The sequence below is a fragment of the Corythoichthys intestinalis genome, chromosome 5, assembly GCF_030265065.1.
Source record: "Corythoichthys intestinalis isolate RoL2023-P3 chromosome 5, ASM3026506v1, whole genome shotgun sequence".
Classification (NCBI taxonomy): domain Eukaryota; kingdom Metazoa; phylum Chordata; class Actinopteri; order Syngnathiformes; family Syngnathidae; genus Corythoichthys; species Corythoichthys intestinalis.
Window position 1 is genome coordinate 45,469,173 of NC_080399.1, and position 26,662 is coordinate 45,495,834.

At 39.7% G+C, this 26,662-nt stretch overlaps 1 protein-coding gene across 1 annotated transcript in view; it reads right to left on the minus strand.

Annotated features, from left to right (window-relative positions):
- The window catches only part of rfwd3 (ring finger and WD repeat domain 3), a 32,482-nt gene that overhangs the window by 2,036 nt on the left and 3,784 nt on the right, over nucleotides 1-26,662 (minus strand). The window contains exons 2-11 of the mRNA XM_057836327.1: nucleotides 22,210-22,379; nucleotides 22,004-22,043; nucleotides 21,698-21,886; nucleotides 11,024-11,115; nucleotides 10,838-10,952; nucleotides 10,546-10,762; nucleotides 5,354-5,504; nucleotides 4,201-4,377; nucleotides 1,797-2,020; nucleotides 1,174-1,388 (exon numbers count right to left, since the gene is read on the minus strand). Of these exons, the coding sequence (XP_057692310.1) occupies nucleotides 1,174-1,388; nucleotides 1,797-2,020; nucleotides 4,201-4,377; nucleotides 5,354-5,504; nucleotides 10,546-10,762; nucleotides 10,838-10,952; nucleotides 11,024-11,115; nucleotides 21,698-21,886; nucleotides 22,004-22,043; nucleotides 22,210-22,379 (1,590 nt within the window). The remainder of the gene's footprint in view (nucleotides 1-1,173; nucleotides 1,389-1,796; nucleotides 2,021-4,200; nucleotides 4,378-5,353; nucleotides 5,505-10,545; nucleotides 10,763-10,837; nucleotides 10,953-11,023; nucleotides 11,116-21,697; nucleotides 21,887-22,003; nucleotides 22,044-22,209; nucleotides 22,380-26,662) is intronic.

A 26,662-nucleotide genomic window follows, 5' to 3' on the forward strand; every position in this document is an offset into this window, starting at 1 on the left:
TAAATGAATGGCTTTTGGTTTTTGAAATGTATATAAACCAATATACTGTGATAAAACAACAAAATTGCAATAACTGCATTAACCATCAAATTGAAGTCGAACTGTAACTGTAGTCTTGAAACAAATCTGAATAAGGAAAAACATTGCAATAAAAGAATGCAAACTGGTTAAACTTGAGAGTAGCTGAGCGCTTTCATGACAGAACATCTTTAATGATATCTGGCGCCATCTAGCGTTGTGAATGGGTATAACGTCTAGACTGCGAATATAAGACGACCCCCTCTTTTTCAGTCTTATTTCAATGCAAAAAACACCGTCTTATATTTGGGCCAATACGGTAATTTCAGAGAATGGTGGCCTTTGGTCGCCCTCAGTTATCATATTGTACAGAAAGCGTCAAAAAAGCTTTATGCCTCAGAACTGGGATCATTTATCGCAAAGCTTTATGTAGGAATCTTTACCTATGCCCATTTCAACGTCTGAAAATACCAGAAGAAAAGTCAATCCAATATTTTAGATGTTTAATTGACCTTTTAAAGTCTTTTCCTTTTTATAGGTGCTCACTAAAAATCTGAACATCTGTAATGGAAAAAAAACACTGACACTTAGTTCACACAAACTTGGGAAAAACTTGGTATTGATTTTCGGCTTGCTCTATTGTGACATTTTTAAAATTAAATAATTTCTTTAGCATCCTGCTTAAAGCTTCTCACCTATCCGAACAGGTTGATGCATTTGAGGGCATGTAAATACCAGCACTTGGGTAAGAGAACACAAGCAGAAAAAATTTCTTAAAAAATAGATAAATATATATATATACACAGTGGGGAGAACAAGTATTTGATACACTGCCAATGGGTTTTCCCATTGGCATATATATAAATATATATATTTATATAAAATACAAATTGCTGTTCAATAAATAACATGCATCATGTTTTGAGCACTGATACCAGTAAATAATGGGCGTGTATACCACATGAGTACAGAGGAAAAAGCAGTTTTCGAAGGGCGATTTTGGGGTGAGCGTACAATGCACAAGAACGTGTAATACTCGAGAGATTACGGTAGGTAAATTTGTCAATCGTAACCAGCAAATACGTAAGAGATGACTTTCCAATTTCCAATCCAAAAAGGAGTAGCAATATGTAAAGACATTTCAAGACAAAGTACCATGGTGGATTGCGACGCCTCGTCTCCAGCGCACACGAGAGCACCGCCTCCGTGCGGTCTGGCAAAGACTGCATTCTTGGTGAGGAGTTTGCAGGACGAGCCAGCGTTGAAGGTCTGCACGGACGAGCAGGAGCAGCTGGGCGGTTCCCCTTCTTCCAGCGGAGGGGTCCGGGTCAAAGCCATCAGAACACAGCGAACTGTCGGGTGGGCGCGGCCTGCGGGAAAGCAGCCAGCAGTTTTCAGAATAGAGGCCACATTGTTGGTTTATCAGACATATACTGATCAGAAAAAGTTCATTTGACTTTGAAATTTCAGGGTGACCATAAAATGAGCACCAAGAATTGGCCAACTAATGTTGTGTTATGGACACCGTTTGTATCCCGATACAACAGTGCTTTGAGATTCAAATTTAATTTGTTTCATGACCATGTTTACAAACCAAAATACTTGTGTCACAAGACCTCTTTACTGCTCTCATGGGACGGAGAGTGAATTTTACTATTGATAAGTAAGTTGGGTAGTAGCTCTAACGCTGATAAATTCAACAAGAATGGAAACCACAAGGTATCGATTCCAGGTGACTTTGACAGGTGTATATAACCAGCAACATGTCCTATCCTTACCAGCTCGGTATGTGACCAGGCAATGCCGGCTCTCCGTCTCCACCTGAATGTCAGTGCAGCCTCCGGCCTCGATAGGTAGCATGTGCGGCTTGTACGTGTTCTCCCCAAGCTGCTCCCAGAAGTAGCAACCCTCCATTGAGCCGGCAATCAGCCCACCACATGGGAACGTGCTGGACGCCGCACGAGGGATGTAGCACAGCGACGTAACTGGGGCCCTGAAACAACTTAAAGGACAGACAACACCTTTATCATGTGCATCCCAGCAGATAGAATCTTGTTTAATAAATTGAACAAAACCAAAAACTATTTTTTTCTGTTGCGTAATAGTGGAGAAAAATATTTAAAAGTCAGTATTTCCAGGACGTGTCCACTAGGCATAGGTGCAGACACTGTATCAAAGCTGCTACTATTGTAACCTATCAAATGAGAGTATCCTAATAGGGCTGTAAATAACGATTATTTTTATAACTGATTAATTGGACGATTAATTAGATAGGATAAAAGTTTTTTTAATTACCTTCACAATTTAAATTGAAGTTTTAGGCATGTTGTAAGTAACAATGAAGGCAAAATGGATGAGTATTTCCTTAAGAATATTTTATTACAACTTCCTGACTTAACTGTAGTCTAAAACTGTACTGTTTTGAGTACATACAACTTGTTAAAGTTTTTAATAAAGGTTCTGAGCATAAAACATGAAAATAATTTCTCAGTACACAAATCAGACAAAAGTCCTGTTCATTCAAATAAAAAAAAAGTGTGCTGATTGACTTTTTTTGTGGGCAAGGCACTGAAATAAATTGACTCAAAATGTTTCTTTAAACAAACTAAACAACAAAATCGAATAAGGAGGAGGCAGACTGTAATGAATCAGTTTACTTTATCAAAAGGTTTTGATAAATATAATCCAAATCTAATCTCAAAGCACACTCTCTTGTATGACAATTTACAGTTTGGGTTTGTGCTGAAAGGAGACTAAGATGGTATATGCATGGGTTTATGTGTGTGGTTGCTTTATAAAAGAGACAAGTTTAATATCTAACAATAACTATAGTGCTCATATGCTTTTCCAAGACAATACAAACGGACCCTTAAGATACTGATTAGCACTAATCACTAACTAGCTTAGCGCTCCATGCCAAGTAGTAGCATCTCATTTACAAAAAATACAAACAATACAATTGGCTTCACATAATCACCTCTGACGGAGGTCAAGTGGATCTAAAAACACAAAAGAAAATCTAACTCTCGACACTTTGTAAAATTATTGATAGAGCAACCCAACCGGAGTGTAGCAGTGAACTCTCTCACGCTCTTGCTCTAACACGCGTAGCCTCACATTACACACAATCAACGACCCAAACGGGACTGCTCATAGCTGCTGGCAAAAATCGATGATCAAATTCATTTGATACCACCGTATTTTCCAAACTATTTAGCGCATCGGAATATAAGGCGCATCTTCAATGAATGACCTATTGGAAAACAGTTTTCATATATAAGGCGCACTGCATTATAAGGCGCAGTAGTAGTAGTAGTAGTAGTTGTTGTTGGGGTTGCATTACACATCTACTAGATGAAGCTGCTTTAAAGAATGTCATGTTATGATTAACAAATACTGATCCGTATATAAGGCGTATCGGATTATAAGGCGTATAATTGGCTTTTAAGAAACTTGAAGGTTTTTAGGTGCGCCTTATGGCGCGGAAAATAGGGTAATTTATTAATCTATTTCATTCAATTTAATCGATTAGTTGTTGCAGCCCTATATCCTAGATTACCTGCCCTTCCACATGACGCCGTTAATACTCATTATCACAAACACATATGCTCAAGTCTATTGAGAGTGGGTATAACTAAGGGCGCTTTTACACTACCACTATTTGGTCCGTTTTAATCGGACCAGGGTTCTTTTTCCTCAAATAGTCCGCTTTGTTTTGTAAATGTGAACGCACATCCGAACTCTAGCTCAGACCAAAGAAACGAACTCTGGTCCGCTCAAAAATCGTGGGTCTCGGTCTGCTTTAAGCACACCCTGCTTCACTTGTGAATGTGTGAGTGTGTGCTTATGCTACATTACATGCAGCTGCTGTGACGCTCCACGCTCCCTCCCAGGAGGGAGGTATGTCCTCTTCTAAATTTGTCCAATCAACGAGTGCGCCTTTCGTTCATGTGATGCTACTCAGAAACTTCGAATGGCTCACTGTGAATACTGATCCTTTTAAACAAGTCATTTGCAAGTGTTATTGCTAGGTAGCTCTCCAACCGGACCCTGGTCCTCTTGGTCTAATGTGAAAGTGCCCTAAGGTACCGGTACTACGTGACACAATGCGTCAGTCACGTGATTAAATGTGGCAGCCCAGGCGTACAAGGATGCCTTAAGATATTGACAAGTGGTGGTCACCTGCCGCGCAGTGGCTGAAGCTCTTGCACGTGGGTGCTGGTGTCTCTGAGGTCATAGAGCAGAATGGAGCCATTGTTGAGACCCGCGTAAACGTAGTTTGTGTTGTCCAAGCACCAGCAGCAGCTCCAAACCGGCTTGCCAGCATTATACGTCTGTACCACCACACTGCCCGAAAGGCTGCAAGAAAATTGTGCTAAAGTGTCATTGCGTAACTGTAAACAGTACATCAAATCAGTGAATGGATGAGCCAGAAATTCCTCCAGCTAAATACGGCAAAGAGGTGATCATTATTGGCACACAAAAGGACAGGAAAGGTCTTGGCTCAATAACAGCTACAAATCAAGCCAGAAATCTTGCTGTAATTATTTTCTCACTAAATCTAATCCTATTATTCAAATAACCAACAGTATGGCTTTTGCTTTTTATCCATTTACTTGTTTTTTCTATTTACTGTTTTGATTGTTTTTGTTATTAACTTTCTTACTGATATAACTTGACATTTTGTATGCTTTATGTTTTTTTCTTTTTCTGAATTGTGTCTTGCTGATTTTTTTATGCGACGTAAAGAACTTTGAATCAGCTTGTGTAACGGCTCGGGATATATGAATGAATTGTGCTACACAAATAAATGTGCTTTGTCTTGCTTAAAGATGTTACAAGGACTCCATTTGGCGACAACAGCAGTATGAATGGTGTAGATCAGATCCAGTAATAAAGAAAGTGACAATAGTCTTTCGCATTGCTTTACAAAAAAATTTGGCAAAATATACCCCCCCCTCCGAAAACCATTATTTTTGGGGGAAGGGAAGAGGAGTTATATTTTTATTTATTTATTTATTCATTTTGCTAGTTTTAATATTTTAAAGCGATTTGTTACATTAAATGTTAGTACTAATGTTATTTAAATAAAGCATTTTTCACAAAAAAATCCTTTCGTGTATCGAATCATTGGTAAATAATAATACAAGTTGAATCCTGAGTTTTTTGTTTTACTATAGCCCTAGTATTGAGTGTGTATGGTATATACGTTTTATTATTGTTACATTTTAGATCCAATTTAAAACTTGGAAATCAAAGAATTTAATTAATAAAATAAGAGCCATTAAACGCAGTATACTCTGCAGCCACTCAAGGACGCCGTAGTGCAGGTTACCTTGTGAGTTTGAGGGTTTTGTCCAGAGACGCCGAAAGCAGTGTTCCCTCATTCTGCCGGTTGAAGCACAGCCCTCTCACCTGATCGCTGTGGATGGGAACGTACTGACTGGACCTAATATTGGCCAGACTGACCTTCTTCACGCCCCAGCCTGAGCGGCACAGAGACACATTCATAATTCACAAGAGAAAGATGCACTGCAGGAGTAGAAGAAGAGGTTGACAAAGTAGTTTTGGAAGAGGAGGATGAAAAAGAATTAGGAACAGCAAAACTAGGAGAGGGAAAAGACAAAGACATAGGAGAAGCATGTACACTAAGAAGAAAGAGTAAAAGGCAGGCATGAGCCAGTATGAGATTTTGACGGTACAATAACCGTGAGCAAAAATACCGCGGTTTCACGGTATTGCAATTATAGCTCCAAAATGTGTCATTTTGAAGTGTATGGGTTTAGAAAAAGGAGGGGGGAAAAAAAAGTTTTTTTTCCATTGAACAGGATTTTTTTTTTCAGAACGTATTTGCAAATTCAAACATAATGTTAAAATAAACTAATTAACAACAAATATTTTTAGATAAAACTAAAATAAATATAACTTACCGTATTTTTCGGACTATGAATGAATGAATGAATGAATTTATTGTCATTGTCATCATCATCATAAACATTGACAGTTTCAGAGTGTGGAATTTGCCCGGAAAAAAAAAAAAAAAGACGATGACAGACAAAGGAAAGACGGGGGAAAAGCAAATGCTTATCGATACCCGACCCCCAACAGCCCGGGACGCACAGTCAAGCATGTTTGTGTTAGAGTCCAGTTATTTTCAGTTATTTTATTTTTTTTTTTTTTTTAGTTTTTACTCACATATCATTCAACTATAAGTCGCACCTGAGTATAAGTCGCACCAGCCATAAAATGCCCAGCGAAGAGGAAAAAAACATATATAAGTCGCATTTTGGGGGGATATTTACTTGATAAAATCCAACACATAGAACAGATATGTCATCTTGAAAGGCAATTTAAAATAAAAATACAATAGAGAACAACATGCTGAATAAGTGTAAAGTATAATAATTAGTGGTGTCAACAATAATCGATGCGGCGATGCATCCCGATGCGGGGCATGGACAATTCGATTCGATGCGGGCAACAAGCCGAATCGATTCAGCGCATTTTAAAATATATAAGTACGTTAAAAAATCTTCCCTGCGCAATTCCGGTGATGCAATGGATTTGGTTTCCCCATTTGTATTATTATTGTCATGTTTCATTTTTTACACACTGCATAACTCTGGTCAAGTTTCCCACCAACCTCATAGAAGCCAAAATGTCTCCAGATGTCAGCTTTCAATGTCTTAGGTGCATCAAGAATCTTTCTTGCTCCCTCTTTCTCCGCTTCAGCCATTGTTATGTTATGTCCTATGTCTTAGAGGTTAGATCTTGTGCCCGAAGCCGAATGGGTCGGGCCAAAATGTTAAGCATTCACGTTCGGGTCGGGTCGGGTCGGGTCGCCCCGCGCCGGACTAATAAATTATAAAAAAAAAATTAAAAAAAGGGATAAAATCGAGAGCAGGCTCTCTGTATTGTGCATTTGCTTGTGCACTCACATGAAGCAGTGGCGCCACCCGCTTTTTCTTCTTCTCCTCCGCTGTGGCGCTTGCGATTCGTTACGAAAGACACTTTTATTTATGCACACAAAGGCAACACAAATGTGATCCTTTTGAATCCTCTCCTCTGTGTGTCTGCAAACTCGTTTTTTTTTTTTATATTAAACTTTCCCAGCGTTATTTCGTTGTTTAATGATTTTATAATGATCACAAAAATACGTAGACTATTTTTAACATTAAGAAAACTTGCGGTTTTTTTTCTGCCAACTGAGAATTCGTTACGAAAGACACTTTTATTTATGCACACAAAGGCAACACAAATGTGATCCTTTTGAATCTTCTCCTTTGTGTGTCTGCAAACTCGTTTTTTTTTTTATATTAAACTTTCCCAGCGTTATTTCGTTGTGTAAATGATTTTATAATCACAAAAATATGTAGACTATTTAAACATTAAGAAAACTTGCGTTTTTTTCTGCCAACTGAGAATTCGTTACGAAAGACACTTTTTTATGCACACAAAGGCAACACAAATGTGATCCTTTTGAATCTTCTCCTCTGTGTGTCTGCAAAATTGCATGTTTTTTTTTTTTTTTTTATATTAAACTTTCCCGGCGTTATTTCGTTGTGGAAATGCTTCTATAATAATCACAAAAATATGTAGACTATTTAAACATTAAGAAACATGCGTTTTTTCTGCCATCTCGAAGAAATGAAAATAAATTGCTGCTGCTGCGTTTTTGTTTTTTTTTCCGCGTCACTCCAAGCCGGGTCGGGCTTCAATACCAGCGGGCCGTGTCGGGTCGGGCTGGATTATTTTTAGGCCCCATCTAACCTCTACTATCTCTCTGCTCTCTCAATTGCAAAAAAATGGTATTTCCTCATGTTGAAACAGATTGTTATGGTTGCTAAAATGCTGCTGCACTTCATTTTAATTCATTATTTTTTATTGTTATGTGGTAGTTACTGATTGCATTTCTAAGTTGATTGCACATATATAGTGGGCGAGGCCTACATTTTACTTTTGTTCTACATTGCAATTTAGTTGGATGTTTTGTTTGCAACTGAACTGATCCCTGGATTTATATTGCGATAAAGATGCTGCTACACTACAATATTTTCTTTGTCGCTTTCTTTAATATTTACTTGAATATTTTTATCGATGGGTTGTTGTGACTAAAATACAGTGACTGTTATTATTGATTTTGCACAGGAGTTCAGATGTTGCACTGTGTGAAAGGCTGCTACTGTGTGTAAAAAAAAAAAGAGAAAGCCCTGGTCTCATTCAAAGCACCAAATGCTGTGATCTGTTTTTTTTGTTTTTTTGTTTTTTTTTAAAATATATATCTAAAAGTATTTTCATTTGACTTCAACCAGGAGTGACACAAGAGCCAATAAAAAGTTGTTTAATGTCTGACCGCTTGTGTTGCCTCATGATTCACGAAAAATATGCTTTGCTTTAGAATTTTAATGCATCCCAGGCTTTAAGGCATCGCGATGCATTGCCGAATCGAACCGAATCGAATCGTGACCCTCTGAATCGAATCGAATTGTGGCCCTCCGAATCGTAATCGAATCGAATCGTGAGGGCAGTACCGATGCACACCTCTAATAATAATGTTACATGATGCATGAACAAGGAAATGCGAATGTACTGTCCCCACCAGATGCTACGGCTCGGTCCTGGCTATACAGCGAGCTAAACTCCCAAATGACAATGCTGGACGTCCGTATAATTTGCTGACTTTTATTTTGGCCGTCGTTATGACACCATCATTTGAAGAGTGAAACCAAAAATAGAAACAATACAAATCCATTTCGTCCTCGATACCAAACAGGTTCGCATAAACGTAAATAAATGATAATTAGCTGCTATTACAGCAATGACATAAACGGTTACCATGCGTTTGCTAGCATTAGCACATCGTTCAAACAACCACACAACTTGCTCTAAGTGTCCGATCACGGATGGAAAAAACACAACAGAAAAGATGATACACACAGGCGCTGCCTTTGTAGAGATATTTTACAAGCATAAAAAATGAACGTATGTTTGCAGCCGTGTTTCTCTCTCTCTCTGTCTCTCTCTCTCTCTTTCTCTCTCCCTCTCGCCCACTCGCTCAGACGCTGCGTAGCTGTCCGCCTTTTTCTGCCGTGTGAGCGCTCCTCTTCGCGTAAACAAGTGCGGCCCCGCTTGGGCGTGAAAGCGCCACAAACTAAAAGCATGCATTTCAATATAAAAAAGTCAATAATACAATGGAACACACACTGCCAAAGACAGAACGCGAATGTGGCCATAGCTATTAAGAGTTATTCCGATAACTATAGCATAAAGAACATGCTAACAAGTTTATCAAACCATCAGTGTCACTCCAAAACACCAAAATAACTTGTGAAATGATATGATAATGTGTTAATAATTTCACACATAAGTCGCTCCCGAGTATAAGTCGCACCCCCAGCCAAACTATGAAACTATGACTTCTAGTCCGAAAAATACGGTATAGACTATACCCACAGCCACAGCTCAAATTGCTCAAGATTAGAGCAAGAACAAAATAATTGCTATAAAAAAGTAAAAACACTTCAAAACAAAATTAAAAAACTATATACTGCATGGCTTTTTTTTGTGAAGTTTTGCCATTTTCAGCCACTGTGCCAACTCTACTCTACATGATGTCATGCCTTTGTGTTAAAAAGAATGAAGAATTCATAAGTTAATAAGTTAAAAATGTATAAGTTAGTTAAAATGTAAATATTGTTGTGGAAAGGTTTCATCTAAAAAATAAAAAATAAAACATTGGGCGTGAAACCTTTCATCGTCCAGCGAACGTGGATTTGTGCTTCAGGCAAGATCATCTTTCTAAATTAGCGATCTTTGACGCTATCCTTTTTTTCCCGCCTTCATTCAAGCTTGTTTTTCACTCAGTGGCCGTGAAACTTAAAACCTCGACGAAGTTGCTCTTCCAGTTAAGCCTAGGCTAACATTCGTTGTTGTCAAGTTTTTAGTTAGTTTGTATACTGAAATTGAAAGGAAAATGTGTGTTTAGTTTTTGGCGAACTTTTTTATGGTGCTAACCTGTTGAACCTACTCACAAGTGGAAAATACAATCGTACGTTTTAAATGTACTCATTTTGTATATTTCACTTACCACGATTTGAGAGCTCAAATAATTGAAGAAAAGTACGCCTTGTGTTTGGAGTGTTTGTTTTTGGGTTCGCTGGAATAGCGTCACTGACACACGGCAACAAACAGGGGAAGGGGTGAGCGCTGCCACGCCAAGCCACTTCTAGCTGCATTTTTGGCACATGAAAAATAGCGAATACCGTACTAAGGTATGACGGAAAATTTTGGTGGTTTTGAAACCGTGAAACCGGTAACCGGCGCTTGCCTAGTAGAAGGTGGAGAAGAGAAGGAACAAAACAACAGCAGGAAACAGTAGTTCTCAAAAGGCAGGAGTATGGCACAAGGTGAAGAAGGACAGGCAATGAGAGGAAAGAGAAATCAGCATGGTCTCACAAGGCATGAGAGAAGCATGAGATGAAGAAACAGGAAGCGATGATAATCATTAACGGAACAGCGAGGTCTCACCAGGCATGAACGTAGGGTGAGGAGAAGGCTGCGAGGCCACCAGACAGTTGAGCGATTCACAATGGCTTAAAACTCGGCAGCCTCCAAAATTGGACACCAGTATTGCGTCAATGAAGTTGTACGGCGCCATCAGGTCAGAATTTGGACAGGACCGTTGCGGAGACAAGGAGGAGGATGCGGCAGTGGCTGAGCTGCCGCCTGCTTGAGCTCTGATTGCCTGCCGGACAAAAATAGAACCACCGTCAGTTGTCTGTAGAAGACTCTGCGTTTACTTTGGAAACGGGGTAGATACCTGCAGCTCCTGTTGCGCTTGACTGTACTTGTTAGTGATCACCTGAAGTTTGAGTTTGTACTGAGCCGATTCCAGCTCGGCCTTCCTCCTCATTGACTGCTCCACCTCCAAAGACCTCCGCGCACATACTCACGTTAACTAAGTACACAGAGATCAACAAGAGAAGCAATGGAAAAGGTATTTCACCTCTTCAGGTTCTCTTGCTCACTGTTGTCCATGACTCTCAGCTTGGGGGCGTATAGCCGCACGATGTCAGAGCGCTTTGCCTTCTTGTTGCACTGCAAGTGACAGAGATCAAGTGATGATCCCACAACAGGAATAACAGATTGACAACAGGTCGCCACAATGTGGACACCACTTTAGAAATGGGACATGTATTTTACAACAGTACAGTCCTGGGATGGTTAACATTTTTATCAATGTACTGTTGCTCCTGAAGTACACATTTTAAAGCCTCAAGGAATTGTTCAACATTTGTCAACTGCTGTGACGTGAGTTGAATTGTGTTCCCTGCCACTATATGGCACTAACATCTTATAGTAAGGCCGTAACAATACTTACTTAAAACGATAGTTTCAGTAACAAATTAGAAAGTAAATAACAGTTTGCTCCAAAGTATGCCTAAAGGCTTTCGAAGCCAAAGCAAGGAGCAGGGACAAACAAATTCAAGTGTAAAACTTGCACATGCAGCTTTACGAAATAATTTTTTTTTCCTAAATAATGTAATATCGTTATAACGTTCATTAGGGCTGAACGATATTGGAAAAAACTGACATTGCGACTTTTTAGGGGTTTGCAATATATTGCGAATTTGCGATTCATATTGGGTAGGGCTGTCAAACGATTAAAATTTTTAATCGAGTTAATCACAGTTTGAAAATTAATTAATCGCAATTAATTGCAATTGAAATCATCTCTAAAATATGCCATATTTTTCTGTAAATTATTGTTGGAATGGAAAGATAAGATACAAGACGGATATATACTAGGGATGGCCCAATCCAGGCTTTTGCACTTCCGATCAGATACCGATATTGTTTTGCACTTCCGATCAGATACCGAGCCTGGCCGATACCGGCCTATCTGAGCATGTATTAAAGTTTAAAATTATTTCGTCTCCCTACTTAGTTGTCAGACTCATGTTGAAAAGGGTTTTAGTACTCTTGATAACAACTAGCCAGCTGAATTAGGTGAGTTTGAATAACACACAATGGTTGGTAACAAGAAACTGACCTGTTTATTCAGTGATAAATACAAAATATTATAAATAACAAACAGAAATGGCATATTCAGTCAGTAAAACGTGCAAATAATATTGTAAACTGTCTTAAAAAAAAGCAAAACACACAAACAACCTCAGTGGAAAATAAACTATTAACTCAGCATCAGTTCTCTGCTCTTGAAAAACTGTACTGTGCCAAAGCTTAAAAAAAAAAAAAACAGTGCAAATAATACTATTTTAAACCAAAAATGGCTTCTACTCCCCAATCTTCTCTACACTTTCTTGCTCCATCTCCATCAAGTATAACACCATTTACAATTTACTAAGGGTGTAACAGTACATGCATTTGTATTGAACCATTTCGGTACGTGGTGCTCGGTTCGGAACGGTGGCGTACCGAACGAGTTTCTGACGTGATGTAACCCTTACTTTTCGAGTGCGTGAGTCGATCGGGTTACAGTTTCTTTGTGTAGATCAGGGGTCCTCAAACTACGGCCCGCCTCCACATTTGGTCCGGCCCCCTGAACAATACCAGAGAGCATTTTGATTTTTTTTTTTTTCTCCCCCCAATAGTGTTATTTATTTCTTGGCTTTTTTCTGTGAAGAACCCAGAGAGGGTTATTTGGTTATTATCTTTTTAATTAATAGCGTTAATATTATATTATATTATATTATATTATATTATATTATATTTAGGGCTGCAGCTATCGAATATTTTAGTAATCGAGTAATCGACTGAAAATTCTATCGATTAATCGAGTAATCGGATAAAACAAATATATTTTTAGGTGAAGAGCAATTATACATATACATGAGAAAACAAGACATTTCATCTAATCTTGAACCATTTTCAGTCAATCAATGTCTTTATTTTCGTTGTATATTGTTGAAAACAGCCAACAATTGCATCTCAGGTGTAACTAGAATAAAAAAAAAAAAAAGACTAATTCACTGCTTTCACTCAAAAAACTTTTAGATCTTATTAATATATATATTAGGGCTGCAGCTATCGAATATTTTAGTAATCGAGTAATCGACTGAAAATTCTATCGATTAATCGAGTAATCGGATAAAACAAATATATTTTTAGGTGAAGAGCAATTATACATATACATGAGAAAACAAGACATTTCATCTAATCTTGAACCATTTTCAGTCAATCAATGTCTTTATTTTCGTTGTATATTGTTGAAAACAGCCAACAATTGCATCTCAGGTGTAACTAGAATAAAAAAAAAAAAAAAGACTAATTCACTGCTTTCACTCAAAAAACTTTTAGATCTTATTAATATATATATATATATATCTTACCTAAAAATGCCGTTACGCTTGATAACACACATCACTTAAAAGTTAGGATTTTTTCCCCACGTGTTTCAATTGAATTTCTCATTGTGTCAAGCCATTTTTAAGTTCTAGTTAAGTTTTAAGTTAGTCTAAACTGTAAGTCCTGATAGGATTTTGAGTTTTTGCAGTGTTCAAAATAAATGTATGATACAGGCTGTATTGGAGCACATTAGGGACCAGTGCTACTTGGTGTTTTATCCAGCAATGACTACTGAGCTAAAATTGATAGTTAGCATGATTACGTTTTTATTTTACACCCTCATCACTCCACAATGCTATGTTATGTTAAAGCCTGTATGTAAGACACGTTAGCCACGCATCGACAGTGGTCATAAATAATTGAAACCTAGCCCTCCGCAGGGCTAACGTTCCGTGAGCTAGTAGCGACAGTAACGTTAATCTTATTTATTAGCGCTTAGCGCTCTTTATTAGCGCTCTTTATTAGCGCTCTTTATTAGCGCTCTTTATTAGCGCTCTTTATTAGCGCTCTTTATTAGCGCTCTTTATTAGCGCTCTTTATTAGCGCTTAGCGCTGTACTGCTTTAAGATGGCGGCTGTTTACAAACGCTGCCCAGACGCGGCCGAGTCTGTCAATGCTCATCTAGTTCAACATACATGTGATCTCAATGAGACGCGCCAGACGCTGCCTGTTACCAATGTAGCATTGTGCGGGCTAGTATTTAGCAACGTCGGCGTCGTTTGTGGCGGCTGTCGGCTGCGGTAAGTTTTTTTTTTTTTCCCTTCTTCCTCTCCGCACGTGACAGCGCGTTGTCCCGCATTAAAAGTAGTCCTAGCAAAACGTGATGCTTAGAGCTGTCAAAATAAACGATTACTCGAGGTGAATAAAATTACTCGGATCAGTTTTTAAACTCGAGTTACTCGAGTTGCTCGAGTACTCGTTTCAGCTCTAATATATATATATATATCTTACCTAAAAATGCCGTTACGCTTGATAACACACATCACTTAAAAGTTAGGATTTTTTCCCCACGTGTTTCAATTGAATTTCTCATTGTGTCAAGCCATTTTTAAGTTCTAGTTAAGTTTTAAGTTAGTCTAAACTGTAAGTCCTGATAGGATTTTGAGTTTTTGCAGTGTTCAAAATAAATGTATGATACAGGCTGTATTGGAGCACATTAGGGACCAGTGCTACTTGGTGTTTTATCCAGCAATGACTACTGAGCTAAAATTGATAGTTAGCATGATTACGTTTTTATTTTACACCCTCATCACTCCACAATGCTATGTTATGTTAAAGCCTGTATGTAAGACACGTTAGCCACGCATCGACAGTGGTCATAAATAATTGAAACCTAGCCCTCCGCAGGGCTAACGTTCCGTGAGCTAGTAGCGACAGTAACGTTAATCTTATTTATTAGCGCTTAGCGCTCTTTATTAGCGCTCTTTATTAGCGCTCTTTATTAGCGCTCTTTATTAGCGCTCTTTATTAGCGCTCTTTATTAGCGCTCTTTATTAGCGCTTAGCGCTGTACTGCTTTAAGATGGCGGCTGTTTACAAACGCTGCCCAGACGCGGCCGAGTCTGTCAATGCTCATCTAGTTCAACATACATGTGATCTCAATGAGACGCGCCAGACGCTGCCTGTTACCAATGTAGCATTGTGCGGGCTAGTATTTAGCAACGTCGGCGTCGTTTGTGGCGGCTGTCGGCTGCGGTAAGTTTTTTTTTTTTTCCCTTCTTCCTCTCCGCACGTGACAGCGCGTTGTCCCGCATTAAAAGTAGTCCTAGCAAAACGTGATGCTTAGAGCTGTCAAAATAAACGATTACTCGAGGTGAATAAAATTACTCGGATCAGTTTTTAAACTCGAGTTACTCGAGTTGCTCGAGTACTCGTTTCAGCTCTAATTATATTATATTATATTATTACTTTTATTTATTTACTTTTGTTCTGTGAAGGATCCAGAAAGGGTTATTTGATTGTGGCTTTCTGAAAAACAATAAATTTTTACATTTAGGCACTCCTGCAATCGTCACACTTTTTCTGTTACAAACTGACCCCGGCCCCTCATCAGAGAAGGGAAAAGTTATGTGGCCCTCACAGGAAAAAGTTTGGGGACCCCTGGTGTAGATTATATTTACTCCGTCTTCTCTACTATAATGAGGACCAACATGGTAGGACAGTACAAACCACAAACGGCAACGGCGCGACAACGTGGCCGCCGCAAGAACGCAGTGAAACGCGGGCCAAGTCAATCAGCCAATGCACACCAGTCGCAGTGCGGCCGCGTGTTAGACACGTCCCAGAAGCGGCTCAACACGACACACGCGAAAAGAACGGCAGAGTTTATTATTTGACGCGAGACGCGACCGTCCTGCGTCAATACTACTACCGGTAGCTAGGATCGGGCAGACCAGAAGTCACTCGTGTAAAAATACGGTGGATCCAGTCGATTTTCAAACTAATATGCAATCGTAACCCACTTTTTGAGTCCATCAGATCTCTTGAGTGGTAGATCGGGGAACAGTTGACTTGTCTTTGTTGATTTACTACTGTCTTCTCTGCTATAATAATAACCAACACGGCCCCGTATTCAATACAAAGCCCTCCTACCACAACAAAACAAGTAGGAACTAATATTCACATAGGAACTAAAGTTATACAACATAAAATATACAATATAAATGAATACTACAGTGCCTTGCAAAAGTATTCGGCCCCCTTGAACCTTGTAACCTTTCACCACATTTCAGGCTTCAAACATAAAGATATAAAATTTTAATTTTTTGTCAAGAATCAACAACAAGTGGGACACAATCGTGAAGTGGAACAACATTTATTGGATAATTTAAACTTTTTTAACAAATAAAAAACTGAAAAGTGGGGCGTGCAATATTATTCGGCCCCCTTGCGTGAATACTTTGTTGCGCCACCTTTTGCTCCAATTACAGCTGCAAGTCGCTTGGGGTATGTTTCTATCAGTTTTGCACATCGAGAGACTGACATTCTTGCCCATTCTTCCTTGCAAAACAGCTCGAGCTCAGTGAGGTTGGATGGAGAGTGTTTGTGAACAGCAGTCTTCGGCTCTTTCCACAGATTCTCGATTGGATTCAGGTCTGGACTTTGACTTGGCCATTCTAACACCTGGATACGTTTATTTTTGAACCATTCCATTGTAGATTTGGCTTTATGTTTTGGGTCATTGTCCTGTTGGAAGATAAATCTCCGTCCCAGTCTCAGGTCTTGTGCAGATACCAACAGGTTTTCTTCCAGAATGTTCCTGTATTTGGCTGCATCCATCTTCCCGTCAATTTTAACCATCTTCCCTGTCCCTGCTGAAGAAAAGCAGGCCCAAACCATGATGCTGCCACCACCATGTTTGACAGTGGGGATGGTGTGTTCAGGGTGATGAGCTGTGTTGCTTTTACGCCAAACATATCGTTTTGCATTGTGGCCAAAAAGTTCCATTTTGGTTTCATCTGACCAGAGCACCTTCTTCCACATGTTTGGTGTGTCTCCCAGGTGGCTTGTGGCAAACTTTAAACGAGACTTTTTATGGATATCTTTGAGAAATGGCTTTCTTCTTGCCACTCTTCCATTAAGGCCAGATTTGTGCACTGTACGACTGATTGTTGTCCTACGGACAGACTCTCCCACCTCAGCTGTAGATCTCTGCAGTTCATCCAGAGTGATCATGGGCCTCTTGGCTGCATCTCTGATCAGTTTTCTCCTTGTTTGAGAAGAAAGTTTGGAAGGACGGCCGGGTCTTGGTAGATTTGCAGTGGTCTGATGCTCCTTCCATTTCAATATGATGGCTTGCACAGTGCTCCTTGAGATGTTTAAAGCTTGGGAAATCTTTTTGTATCCAAATTCGGCTTTAAACTTCTCCACAACAGTATCTCGGACCTGCCTGGTGTGTTCCTTGGTTTTCATAATGCTCTCTGCACTTTAAACAGAACCCTGAGACTATCACAGAGCAGGTGCATTTATACAGAGACTTGATTACACACAGGTGGATTCCATTTATCATCATCGGTCATTTAGGACAACATTGGATCATTCAGAGATCCTCACTGAACTTCTGGAGTGAGTTTGCTGCACTGAAAGTAAAGGGGCCGAATAATATTGCACGCCCCACTTTTCAGTTTTTTATTTGTTAAAAAAGTTTAAATTATCCAATAAATGTTGTTCCACTTCACGATTGTGTCCCACTTGTTGTTGATTCATTCATTCATTCATTCATTTTCCATGCCGCTTTTCCTCACGAGGGTCGCGGAGGTGCTGGAGCCTATCCCAGCTAACTCGGGGCAGTAGGCAGGGGACACCCTGAACTGGTTGCCAGCCAATCGCAGGGCACTTGTTGTTGATTCTTGACAAAAAAATTAAATTTCATATCTTTATGTTTGAAGCCTGAAATGTGGCGAAAGGTTGCAAGATTCAAGGGGGCCGAATACTTTTGCAAGGCACTGTACATCACATTTGTAAAATATAAACACATAATAAAATAAATAATAGCACATATAAATAAAATACATTGAAATGAGCTAAAACACCTGTAATTAAATTATAAGAATTATACACAGATCCTGCTTACACAGTTAAATTAATTTCTGTGTGGCGCTTTAGCTTGAGAAAATCCACCAATAAAGCTTTTGAAAACCGTTCATAAGAAAAAAAAAGATTCATTGAGGCATTTAATTTGTAAAATACATGTTAAAATCTTTGTCATTGGGATTGCTTTTCTCTTTACTACAGGACTTCTTTTTTCTTCTTTCTTTCAGAATGAAAGCTAACCAATATGCGGGGTGTGAAAGGCAAATTGTTGTTGGATTATCTTTAAATACCCACTGCTTTTTGAGCCGAATTCTAGCTTTGTATAGGCTAATGTTCCTATTGTTGAAAGCACAAAGGTGTGTAATAAACAGCTAGCACATTTATATTTTGCATTTTGTTTTCTTACTGTACCGAAAATGAACCGAACCGTGACCTAAAAACCGAGGTACGTACCGAACCGAGATTTTTGTGTACCGTTACACCCCTACCATTTACCATTCTACACACTCCCTTCAGCTGTTTGCCCTGGATGCAGTCCCAGCATGATTGGGAGATTTTTTTTCACAAAGCATTTCAAGATGCTCAGGTGACAGCTGACATTTTTACTCAGAAACTTTAAATTTACATTGCAGTCATAATGTAGGAGGTACACGGAGGTAAATTTGGAGACGGTAATGCTAGTGTACTGATGGTGTGCTGTAAAATGCAGACCGGATTTGGGGGAAACCAAAGCAAAAACTGGAATGGATTATGTAAATCGATGCGCTGGAAAACCAGAACAGGAATGTAAATAAAACTGGATCAGTATCCGAATTTTTCCGTGTCGGCCGATCCGATACCGAGGCACATATCGGCAGTTGATCCGATCCAAATATCAAATACCAAATACAGTATTTATGTACAATATGTTAAATGTATACTTTATATACATTTAACAAACTGTAAAAATCTAATAGCAGGTAGTGTCCGATGCGTCTCATAGATATCGCATGCATTTAGGACTAGATGCGAAATGACAGACTCGGCCGCGTCTGGGCAGCGTTAGTAAACAGCCGCCATCTTTAAGCAGTAGACTTCTCATCGCTAATAAATATAACGTTACTGTCACTCGCTCACGTAACGTTAGCCCTTCGGAGGGCTAGGTTTCTATTGATTTTTGACCACTGTCGATGCGTGGCTAACGTGTCTTACATACAGGCTTTATCTAATCTGTAAAAACACAGCGCTGTAGACTGATGAGGGTGTAAAATTAAAACATAATAAAGCTAACTGTGAGTTTTAGCTCAGTAGTCATTGCTGAATAAAACACCAAGTAGCACTGGTCCCTAATGTGCTCCAATACAGCAGGTATCATGCATTTATTTTGAACACTGCAAAAACTCAAAATCCTATCAGTACTTACAGTTTAGACTAACCTAAAACTTAACTAGAACTTTAAAATAGCTTGACACAAATGGAAATTAAATTGAAACACGTGGGAAAAACACAAAGCTTTTAATGTGATGTGTGTTATCAAGCGTAATTACATTTTTAGATAAGAAATATGTTGTTGTTTTTTATAAGATCTAGAAGTTTTTTGAGTGACAGCAGAGATTTTTTTTTTCTACTCACATCTGAGATGCAATTGTTGGCTGTTTTCAACAATGGACATCGAAAAAAAAGACACTGATTGACTGAAAATGGTTCAATATTGGATTAAATGTCTTTTTTTCTTATGTATATTTCTAATTGCTCTTTACCTAAAAAAATGTTTTATCCGATTAATTGATTAATCGATAGAATTTTTAGTCGATTACTCAATTACTAAAATATTCGATAGCTGCAGCCCTAGGTGCTACTAAACATTAAAAACAGCAAATATGGCGGAATGTCGGCTTTAATTTACCGTTTTAATAATATTTTTAAATTAAATATGTTGAATGCTTCCATTTTTGTGCCTTTTTGAACAAAAGAAAAATGCCATTGCTTCGAGTGTGCGACTGTGCGGGCATATTATTTTCCGGGCTGAGGAACTTTGGTGGGGTCAAAGTGCATCATTTGCTGTTGCCTGTTAAATCTGCACTGCCCCCTAGGGCCTGGCATGAATACTACATCGTTTCATGCAGAATTGTGACATTGTTCGAATGGAGACGGGCCCAAATAAATGCAAAATTGACATTTTTCGTATTCTCGGAGACTCACCATGTAAACGGACCCTGAAACAATAGACCACACAAACAAGCAATCCAGCACACAACTCCCCTATACACTCCCATGGAGTAGCTGCCTAGGTGTGAAGGGGGGGGGTTTCACTCTGGATAGCCGCAATTAGCATCTTGAATATTTGCAAACCAAGGGCTCCCTTGCCTCTGTTATGGTGGCCAAGAGGTGTCGGCGAAATGCAAAGTCCAAACGCTTTGCAAAAGAAAAAAAAAGCACGAAAGCAAACTGCCACAACACAATCCCCAATGCTGTACCGCAAGCAACATGTCACTTCCGCTCATTAATATTTATGATGTTTGCAACTGTTGCTAAGGGGGGGGACACACTTCCGTTTGTCCCCAATAGTAAATGAATGAAAATAGTGTACGAAGGAGATGTTTACAGAGCTAAACCTACCAATTCTGTCCAAAAATGATGTCCCTGGTGCCAAATTCCCTGGTAAAGATGTGGAAGAATATAGAAATGTTCAGTTAAAGAGATGGCTTGAGTGTTGGGGGCTGAAAAAGACGGAAAAACGAAACCAGCCGATCTAAGCTTAGCCTTAGCTTTTTTATCGACACCTTTTTTTACGCAATTGACAATCACTTTCTCTTGTTTCAACAATCTATCCTTTACCACCATATGCCCTGTCTTTCTTATATATTATATCCTCTGGTTGTCTTACGTCTCTGACCGTTCTTTTGGGCAATTTACATTGCTATTTTTGAGTAGCGATCTTTAATGCTACTCGTTGACAATCAACGAACACTTAATTTTCACATTAATAACAAATCTTAATTCTATAATTTATTTACACTTCCCCCTTACTAAAGTTGTTTTTCACAACAAAAAATGTAACAGTGGGAGTCAGATACCATTTTAATTTTTTCAGGTCATTCATTGTCAGACAGAAGTAGCACGGCAAAGAAAATAGCATTCGTGCGGTACGCTATTCCTAAAGCGCAATTGCAAATTGGCAAAAGCACAACCCCAATTGCCACAACTTGACAGCAAATGGCTCGCAGCACGAATGCAAAAGGCTCGCAAGATGAATGCAAAGACCCACAGCAGAACAGCAAAAACATGCAGCACAACAGCAAAATCCCACAGGACGACGGCAAAAAAAAAAATTAATATTAAAAATGATGTCAATCGTTTGTGCTTTAAAGGTTTTGTTTGTGCTGCTTTCATTTTAAAGATATTCACAATTCTTTTATAGGTAAATCTGAGGTCAGCTAACCCCCCATTTCAATTAAGAATTGTGTCAATCGTTTGTGCTGGTTTGTGCTGCATTGAGATATTAATTTCGAGTGGTGATGTCACTCGTAGCTTTTCCTTAGCTTACCTCCCGTGGCTAATGGAGCGTACCGAATCGATCAATTACAGAGGGGTGTCCCAACAACTAGCACGATCATAACACAAACAAAGTCGGGCCCATTTTGCAGTAAATTGGGGGGCTTGAGATATTAATTTCAAGTGATGACCTCACTCTAAGCCCCTCATTTACTGCAAAATGGTCTTGAAGTGGTGCCATTCGTTTATGCTATGTTCGTGCTAGTTGTTAGGACACCTCTCTGTCATTTAGAGAGTTGACTGACCTGCGGACATTTGGCAGCAGAGCGCTGAGAGGCCAGCCATCTCTTGATGCAGATGAATCCGAAAAGATGTCCGCAGCGAAGCGCTGCGACCCAATGGTCACCTGCCGACGTCCAGGCCTCTAGGCAGATGCTACACGTGTCACCCTCGCCCTCACTGTCCTCGCTTTGATGTGCTGGCGTGGGGGTTGGCTGAAAGCACAGACCACGACTCTTAGTATTGGGGGGAAAAACTTTAGGATAAGATTTTCTCAGAATTCTATAACCACTGCTTCAATTTGAGCCAGATAAACAAAGTTTTCATGTTACCTGCACACCGGGATGTCCATTTTCGCTGTTTGCATTTTCCCTATGAACAAAGAATCAATCATTCAGGTATAAAGTTTGCCTGTGAATATTTTCACATTACAAACATAGTAGATAGTTAAGAGTATGAGACTAAACATTGCACTGCCTGGACATACAGTATATCTGCTCTAAACCCCTCTCTAACTTTTTCCCTCTCCTGTACTTACGTAACAACAAATATGGGCAGGGATGCCACCTGCGCTCCGCCCTCGCCGCTGCCATTTTCGTCATCCTCGTCGACTTCAGTGCTGCTGCCTGAGTCAGAGAGGATGATGGGGGGGTCGGCAGCAGGGATGGGCGCACTCTGTTGGACAGGGTCTACCTCCATGGCATCCATCTGATGAACATATTAATTATGTCAGCTGCATAACACTTAGTGAAATATACAATAACCCAGATGTATGTAGGTCATTCCAGAATTGGAAAAAATTTTCTCCCCCCACCCCCTCACACATTTAATTTCTAAGAATCCTCATTCAGGGTTTCCTCCAGTGCTTTATAAGCCTGTCGGACGATCAGGGCTTTGTTCCTCCACCCGCTTAAAACAGTGCTACAAAAGCGCCTGTGACACGAAAAAGCATGTTTATTTCATAATACACGCGGTATTTTATGCTCCTGAATGAAATGGACCGCTTGGATGTGTGTGGAAGCGATCGCTATATTTATTTAGTTTTTTGAATCCCGCGCCATGAAAATGAGTGACTTCCGGCAACAGTCTCGAGTTGAGAAAGAGGGCGCTGTGACATGTACGGAGGAAGGAGACCTCTTCACTATACAGCCGTACTGTTGTATGAGAAGGACTATAAGGATTCAGCTGATTTTGCGGATTAATACGTTTATTTTTCGCATCACGCCAGTCAAACGGCTGCTGGTAAATCTTGCTGTATGAGGGAGAGGCGTGTGCGCCTTTTTAGGGTTTCAAAAGGTTCCCATTTACCAGTGGATATTTGCCAAAACAAGCCCTACAACTGTGGGACCATTGGACTTAAGAGGAAGTAAGTAAACATCGTCTTTTGTATTATGTCAAATACTAGGATCATTTTAATATGTAGGTGGCTTGCATTTTGTGGCTGACATGCTCCTTGTCCCCTCGGCCGACGACCGTCGGCTTGTCGCACATCCCCCCGCCGGGAGAGCACTATACTCTTCATGTGCCCAGTGTTCTGTCAAATTTTCCAACCGATCAGAAATTGCAACTTTGTGTTAAAAATAGCCGCAAATACAGCGATTACAAAGTTAACACTACAAACTTTCTTTAAATAAAGGACTACTTACGTTTGATAATGGATAGGCATGTAAAAAGCTCTCCTTATACACATTAGCTGCACACTGGCTGCACAAGAACTGCAGCCACCCTCCTCCACTGAGTATCTCGCTGTTTACGACTTCGCCGTGTAGTAAAGCACTATTTTGCCATATTCGTGTTTACCATTTGGCAGCTACACGGTGCTCCGACGTCGGCCGGTTTGTTCGGCGGTCATTGTCCAGCTGCTTCCCCAGCGAGCTCTCAAGTCGGTAGTAGCAGGGGAATGAGCTGTAAATTGCTCTCCGCCCGAGGTTTGCCGATCGGCGAAGACTATCGACAACCCAGTCGTGATGTGAAATGATCTGGACTAGTTATGTGTGATTTTCTGCTTCGAAGACTTTGAAACATCACTCGGTTCAGGTTAGCATGTCGGCTAGCTGTCACACCTCTTGGTTTGATTACATTCTGCGAAGCCAGGGAAGGGAAATGACATAAACCCGATTTAGGTGGCATAATATATCGTTCGGGAAGTGCGACAGTAAAGGTGAAGTCGACAGTTTTGACCATTATGGAGTAATTTTGTCGTCTTGAATAAATGCATTTTTATTATTTCATATTCCATTTAGCACAAGACTGTTATTTGTCATGACCATGCCATTTATTTAGCTATTGGGGAAAAATACTTGGATAAAAAGAATATCCTGTAAAAATACTGGAGTAGAGAGACTGAAACAATGACATTTTGTGGCTCTCTTCGTCACGCTTTCCTCATTCTGAAAAATTCCCCCTCAATGGGCTGCATACTAAATCAGATGAAATCGTGACTCTGCTGACGTCATCCACCTGTTGGGGACGCTAGAGCCCTATAATGGTAGGCGTGGCTAACCGGCAGAGTAAAAGACTAATTTCTCGTCATCTGCGCTTTGCTAAATTGTTGTACATAGTCGGATCGTCTCAAAATATAATTCACATAATAATCCTATTGAAGACTTTTTTTCTCCTGTCGTACGCCCTTTAAAGTATACATATTTTAACTGCATTTTAACCTCTTACAGTGACAAGTTTGTTGTGTTCGATATGAACAAACTTGTCACAGTTCTAAGCTAGTGCACTGAATTGCATTTGATTTTTGTTCGCTTGTTAAAACTTTATTTGAAGACTACCCTATTGTGAGCCTATATGTTTCAGTAAGGTTAATAAATGGGTTAAAAATGCACATTATTTTAGAGCAACAAAATTGGCAAGCCTCTGAAGGATACAGAATAATCAAAAACAGATATGCGTAGACAGAAAGAGTTGCCTGTCGGATCACCATGGAAGGTGGTCCAGTTCAGGGGAGCAACATTAAACAACTTGCTGCCCAAGGTGGCAAGTGTGGAACCACTGAATTGGAAGCCAAAAATCATGGGTAAACCCTGATTTCGAGGTTTCTTATGTGTCGACTTAACAATTCTGACACCAACAACAAACAACCTAGTACAAGTAGTATGCCCGGCAACGCTGGGCTGCTTGTAGGGTAATAATTATTGACAAACCCCCTTAAGACTAACGTCTGGTGAGTGGTGACGGGACTGCAGTTAAGAATGATCAATCTGCATCGGGCAGGAAATGATGCTGGATTTTTAATGTACATTGAGGAGCAGAAGTATTTGCACCCCTTGTGATTTTGCAAGTTCACCTACTTAGAAAATAAGTAGAGGTCTGAAATTTCAACCATTTCATAGCATTTCCATTTGTAGAGACATAATCCAAAAAACAAATCCGAAACTCACACTGTACTATTTTTCAAGATTTTTTTTTGTAATTCACTGGGGTTCATAAGTATTTGTACCCCTGAGAAAATCAGTGCTAATATTTAGTGCAAAAGGCTATGTTTGCAATTACAGAGGTCAGACACTTTCTTTTAGGAGTGGGAACCTCTTGGTACCTCACGATACGATACAATTTGCGATACAAAGCTCACGGTAACGATAATCTGACGATATGGCAATACAACGATTACCAATACATTGGTCAGGAAATCATTCTAGGATATTCTACAAAGAACAAATAAACAGAAAAACAAGTTTCTGCTGTGAATTGGAATGAGTTTATTACTAGTAGACGTCCAATCCATTTGAACTGGGAGGGTGGCAGTGATTGAACATTTGTTCATTCGCTGCCATCCCTCCCACTTCAAAAGGATTGAACGTCTATAGCCATCAGTGGCAGCCAATGCCAGGCACTGAGGTAATTTTGGGCCATTTAAAGTGCCTGTGACACGAAAAAGCATGTTTATTTCATAATACACGCGGTATTTTATGCCCCTGAATGATATGGACCGCTTGGATGTGTGTGGGAGCGATCGCTATATTTATTTAGTTTTTTGAATCCCGCGCCATCAAAATGAGTGACTTCGAGCTTCGGTCTTGCATTGAGGAGGAGGGCGCTGTGACGTGTACGGTAGAATACGTTCTCTTCACTATACAGTGTACTGTTGTGGATGAGGACGAAGGATTCAGCTGATTTTGCGGATTAATACTTTTATTTTTTGCATCACGCCAGCCAAACGGCTGCAGAAAAATCATTCTGTATGCGGGAGAGGCGTATGCGCCTTTTTGGAGTTTCAAAAGGTTCCCATTCACCGTGGATATTTACTGTGGGACCATTGGACTTACAAGGAAGTGAGTAAACATCTTGTTTTGTATTATGTCAAATACGAATATAGTGATTACAAAGTAAACACTATAAAATTCCTTTAAATAAAGGACTACTTACGTTTGATCATTGATAGGCATGTAAAAAGCTATCCTCATGCTTATTAGCAGTTAGCTGTTAGCACGTTAGCTGCACAACAACTCCAGCCACCCTCCTCCAGGGAACGAACTGTAAATTGCTCTCCGCCGGGCGGTTTGACGATCCGCAAAGAAACTCGACAACCGGGTCGTCATGTCAAATAATCCAGGCTAGTTATGTATGATTTTCCACTTCGAAGACTTTGAAACACCCCTCGGTTCGGGTTAGCATGTCGGCTAGCTGTCACTCCTTCTGGTCTGCTTACATTCTCCGAAGCCGGGGAAGGGAAATTACATATGTCCGATTTAGGTGTCATAAAATATCGTTCGGGAGGTGTGACAGTAAAGGTGAAGTCGACAGTTTTGACCATTATGGAGTCATTTTGCCATGTCGTCTTGAATAAATGGATGTTTATTATTTTATATTCCATTTAGCACAAGATTGTTATTTGTCATGACCATGCCATTTATTTAGCAATTGGGGAAAGTACTTGGGTAAAAAGAATATCCTGTAAAAATATTGAAGTAAAGAGACAGAAACAATGACATTTTGCCGCTCTCTTCGTCTCGTTTTCCTCATTGTGAATAGTTCCCCCTCGA